At 68.3% G+C, this 5,035-nt stretch overlaps 2 protein-coding genes across 2 annotated transcripts in view; one reads left to right on the top strand and one right to left on the bottom strand.

Moving 5' to 3' along the window:
- The window catches only part of CHLRE_12g553678v5 (uncharacterized protein), a 2,778-nt gene extending 1,432 nt beyond the window's left edge, over positions 1–1,346 (top strand). Inside the window, exons 5-6 of the mRNA XM_043069049.1 lie at positions 1–401; positions 752–1,346. The exon at positions 1–401 is cut by the window's left edge and continues 197 nt beyond it. The gene's annotated coding sequence lies outside the window, so the exon portion shown is untranslated. The remainder of the gene's footprint in view (positions 402–751) is intronic.
- A 20-nt stretch (positions 1,347–1,366) lies between these two features.
- The window catches only part of CHLRE_12g553253v5 (uncharacterized protein), a 9,532-nt gene continuing 5,863 nt past the window's right edge, over positions 1,367–5,035 (bottom strand). Inside the window, exons 5-9 of the mRNA XM_043069036.1 lie at positions 4,984–5,013; positions 4,040–4,723; positions 3,643–3,697; positions 3,203–3,322; positions 1,367–2,876 (exon numbers count right to left, since the gene is read on the bottom strand). Coding sequence (XP_042919267.1) covers positions 1,795–2,876; positions 3,203–3,322; positions 3,643–3,697; positions 4,040–4,723; positions 4,984–5,013 — 1,971 coding nt within the window. The 3' untranslated portion in view covers positions 1,367–1,794. The remainder of the gene's footprint in view (positions 2,877–3,202; positions 3,323–3,642; positions 3,698–4,039; positions 4,724–4,983; positions 5,014–5,035) is intronic.

The raw sequence follows: 5,035 nt of genomic DNA, 5'->3' as shown, positions 1-5,035 counted from the left end.
GAGGGAGGGGGGGGCGGTGGAGGAGGGGGTAGAGGAGGGGGAAGCTGAATGGGCGTAGGGAAGCTAAGGGGTAAGGCAGGGAGTCGGGGGGGGGGGGGCTGCACGGCGGGGCACAGGGTCGAGGGGGTAGGGGGAAGCAGGAGGCAGTGGACCAGGTCAGCTCATGGGCCGTGCGGCAGCACCAGGACGTGCGCCAGCCCTGACGCGGCTGCAACGGCTGCAATCGGCAGCATGCATTCCCCGCATCAACCCCACACGCGTCCGCCCCCCTCACACACGCACACGCAAACGCACACACACATATGCACACCCCAGGCTGCCTGGAGCTGGGCTACGATGACTTCGCGCAGCTGCGCTCCGACCCCGACCTGGCGCCGCTGAGGGCGGACGAGCGGTTCGAGGTGGGGGCGGGGGGGGGGTGACGGCGGGTGGTGGGGGAGACGGGAGGGGGGGGCCGGGGGGGGGGAGAGGAGTGGTTGGCTGGTGGGGGGAGGAGAGGAGAGGTAGGGGGAGGGAGGAGGGCGGGTGGGGCCTGTGGGGCTGATGAGGGGTTGGTGGGTCCATGGGCGGTGGAGTGCGCGGCGCGGCCACCCGTGGCGCCCGTTGGTGCGCACATGGCCACACGCGGGTGTTCACCGTTGCTGCCTGTGTATTAGCATTGCATTGCATGTACCTCACCGCTCCCCACCCACACGCACACACATGTATACCGTACGCACGCACTGCCCCCCACACGCGCTGTCGCCCGCAGGGTCTGATGAAGCGGTTCGAGAAGCCCACCGGCGGCTTCTTCTCCACCCTCTTCAGCGGCCGCAAGTAAAGGAGCTGTTTTTGTTGTTGCTGCACTGGATACCTACCGGGAAATAGCTTGGCATCGGCGGGCTTGACTGTTTGACAACTGGTCGGATGAGGGTAGCATAGCGTGTGACAAGATGTGCGACGAGGGCACGGGGCGGAAACGTGGGCAGGTGGAGGTGACGGTGCATACCTCTTGAGCCCGGGGCTGTAATGCTCTGTGTGTGACACTGTGTGTGTGCGTGTGTGTGTGCGTGTGTGTGTGTATGTGTGTGTGTGTGTGTGTGTGTGTGTGTGTGTGTGTGTATGTGTATATGTGTTTGTGTGTGTGTTGTGCTGGGGCTGGAGGATGCTAGGCCCCATGTGCTCAACCAACAACTACCGTATGCGGTGGCCCAGATTTCGGATGTCGAAGATGAGTACGAGACATGGCCTGGACTTGATAGTGCACGAATAGAGAGCATGAAGATCTTGATAAGGACTTGTCTGGCAAGCTGTTACGAGGCACGACATCGCGTGGCTACAGGCTGCTGTTGTAAACATCAACGGTCAATTACAAGCTGTGCACTCTTGTCAACTTATCAGTCCGCAATGACTGCCTCCTCGTCCTAGCCCTGCTCAACCTGCTGTCAGCTCGCCAGCATAAGTACTAAGGTACTTGATTGAGGCCCGAGGGACCTGGAGGGACCGGCCCCTGCGGGCCACTACGGCGCGGGCGCCGCCCCAGGCACCACCACTCGGCGGCACGCCCACCCCCTGCAGGCTACAGCTACGGCGCCCGACACACCGCGTCACTGGGCGTTACGCCACTCGGCGGCACTCTCCCCTGGTTCACTGCACCCCTGGTTCACTGCACCCCCTGGATGGAGGTGAACGCCCCTCCTGCAGCAGCAGTTGTCTAGGCGCCCGGATGGGCGGCGGCGGTCCGCAGTGCCGACCTCTCCGGTGTGACCACAGCGCCACACCCACACACACATATGAGCACACTGCGAAAGTCTCTCAGGTTGTGGCGCCAGGACCCGCACCAAGCGGCCCGCCCGCGCCCGACCCTGCTCTTGCCTCCTCCACCGCCCCCGCCCGCGCTCCGGGGGCGCCGGCCAGCCCTGTCGCTGCCCCTGCCGCAGTGCTTGACGCCTGCGCCGTGCTGCCGCCACCTCCACCCCCTCCGCCTCCTCCGTCACCCCCTCCGCCACTACCTCTGTCAGCCGTAGCCACCGCCGGCCCCGCCGCCGCAACCATCTCTGCCGCCGCCGGCGCCGCCTGGAACCAGATGCGTGTGCGGAAGTCAAACCCCATGCCCGGCGCCTCCACGTCCAGCCCCGCCGGCCGCTGCCGCTGCAGCACCTGCAGCTGAGCCGCCTGCAGCCGCTGCCGGTACGAGTCTGCAGGCGGCGGCGGCGGCGGCGGCTGGGGCTGCTGCAGGTGTGGCTGCTGCTGCGGCTGTTGGAGGTGCGGCTGCTGCAGGTGCTGTTGGTGCTGTTGGTGCTGCAGGTGTTGTTGGAGGTGTGGCTGCTGCTGCGGCTGTTGGTGCTGCTGGTGTTGCCCCTGTTGTTGTCCCTGCTGCTGAGGCCACACGTGGCTGGGGCCACCGGCACCGGATGCTGCATGTGCGACTGCGGGTTGCGCTGGGGCGGGCGCGGCAGGCGGCGGCGGGATCGCGGGAGGCCGTGTGGCAGCGGCAGCGGCAGCAGCAGCAGCAGCAGGCGGCGGACCTGCCAGCGCAGCGGCCGCTGACACGCCGCCTGCTGACGGCTGCCCCGCTGCAGTGGCAGGCGCGAGTGCAGCTGCCATGGCTGGGGCGGTGGAGGGGCCGCTGTGCGGGGCGGGCAGCGCGAGCAGGCCGGCTGCGGCTGCAGCTGCAGCTGGCAGCGCGTGTTCCGCCGCCCCCGCCGCCGCTGCCGCTTGCACCGCTGCTGGCGCGGGTCCGGCCGGCGCCTCAGCCCCCGGCCCTGCAGCTGCTCCTGGCGCCGCCGCCGCCGCAGCGGCAGACGGCTGCGGCTGGGGTGCGGGCAGGGTGGCCACGGGTGCGCCGCCGCGCTGCCACACCTCGGGCGGCACCGCGGACCACTCGGAGCGCCAGCCTGCAGGGGTGTGTGTGTGTGGGGGGGGGGGGGGAGGAACAATCAGGGGGTGGGGCAGGGGGTGCGTTGTGTGCGCATGCCATGTGACGTATGTCGGTGTGCGTATGACACCTGAACATTCGGTGGAGGGGACATTGCGTGTTGTCTGCACGTGTGGGGCTGGCGGGCTGGCTGATCTCATGACAGCGAGCATGGGCCCGCACACGACCCACAACACAGGTACAGCGCTGGTTGCTGCACCCCATTCCACGTTCCTCATTCCACCGCACCCTGTCCGCCCCTCACGCCGCTCTGTGGACCCCTCCCTCCCTCCTCCTTCCTCCTACCCGCGCAGTCGGGGTCGTAGCACTTCTGGCAGTAGCGGCCGCGGCTGAAGTCCAGCAGGAAGTAGACGTGGTTGGAGCGGTGCCGCCGACCGATGCGGTCGCAGTAGTGGGAGCCGGGGCCTGGGGCGTTGTGGAGGAGCAGGAGGAGGGCAGGGGGGGAGGCCAGGAGGGGGCTTGGAGGGTGGTGGTGTGAGCGGGGCGCCGGTGTGAGCGTGTGTGAGCGTGTGAGTGTGTGTGTGTGTGTGTGTGTGTGTGTATGAAGCGTCTGGTTGTCGTGGGGGCGTGGGCCCAAGTGAGCCCCAGTATGCAGCATACCCGGAGGCCTCGCCGGCAAGTCTAGACAAACGCACACACACACACACACACACATACGCACACATACGCACACATACGCACACATACGCACACACACACTCACAGTCCCAGGGGCTCGCACGCACCTATCATGCCGTACGACACGGAGGCGCCCTCGCCGCAGTAGGCCATGCTGCGGACCTGGCGGCCAGGCACGGCGGCAGCGGGCAGGCGGGCGGGGCGAGGAGGGAGGAGGCAGGAAGGAGGGAGGAAGGCACGGATGTGCGTGAGGTCGGGGCGAAAGGGCCTGGCGCGCCTATACACAATCTTCGCATGCACAGCGTCGACCTTTCCCCTTGTGCATTTTTTATACACCTATACACAAACACATAGTCGCCTTTCTAACACATGACATACACACACTGTCGAGTTGTTGCACACACACACACACACACACACACACACACACACACACACACACACACACACACACACACACACACACACACACACACACACACACACACGCGCGCCCCGCCGCACCTGCGAGTCCTCCCCGTGCGCCCGGTCCGTCCCCATGGCCTCCACGAAGCGCACCGCCTCCACCGCCAGCCGCTGTAGCGCACTGGCCCAACGACCCACGCGACCGCCACCACCGCCGCCACCACCGCCGCCAGTCCTGGAGCCGCCTAAAGTCCCGGCAGCGGCACCGCTGCTGCTGCCAGGGCCTTCACCACCCCCACCCCCACCGCCGCCGCCGCCGCCGCTGGGCTGTCTCTGCAGTGGCGCAGCTGCAGCTACAGCCCCGGCATGCGCCTCGCTCCCACCAGCCGCGGCCTGTGGTGCTGCGCCCTGCTCCTCCAACTGCTGCTGCTGCTGCTGCTGCTTGGCTCCTGCCGCCCCCACTCCCGCCCCTGCCGCTTCAACCGCCGCCTCCGGCGCAGCCGCCGCTGCTACCACTACCGCGCCCGCTGCAGCTCCCGCCGCCGCCGGCTCCGTCTCCCACTCCTCCTCGGGCCGCACCGCCAGCTCGGGCGGCTGCTGGGCCCAGGACAGCTTCAGCGGCTGGCCGGGCCGGGTGGGGTGCGCGGTGGTGGACTCGCAGGTGGGGCCGCCGCCGCCGCCTCCTCCTCGGAATACGCCGCCACCACCGCCACCGCCACCTCCGCCTGGGGCGCCCGGTGGGGGCAGCAGCCCGGCCGCCAGCGCGTTGAGCTGCCGAATGGACTGTGTGGCGGGGGGCGGAGTGAGGTTGGCGTTGGGAAGCTGACATGCAATGGGTATCCCCGCACAGTCAATAGTCATCCGTCAGCTGCACCCCCCCACCCCACCCCCACCACCCCCATCACCACCCCCACCACCCCCACCCCCACCCCCACCATCACCCCCACCGCCCAACCCCACCACCACCCCCACCCCCCACCCCCACCCACCCCACCCCCAACACCCCCACAATCACGACGTCGTGTCGCAACCTGCCCCCTCACCGGCACTCCGTCCAGGAAGCCCGGCGGCGCCTCCAGCAGCCGGGCCGCCGGG

This window comes from Chlamydomonas reinhardtii, chromosome 12, assembly GCF_000002595.2.
Source record: "Chlamydomonas reinhardtii strain CC-503 cw92 mt+ chromosome 12, whole genome shotgun sequence".
NCBI lineage: Eukaryota > Viridiplantae > Chlorophyta > Chlorophyceae > Chlamydomonadales > Chlamydomonadaceae > Chlamydomonas > Chlamydomonas reinhardtii.
Note: the sequence above shows the minus strand (reverse complement) of the source record. Positions and strands in the feature narration are given on the sequence as shown.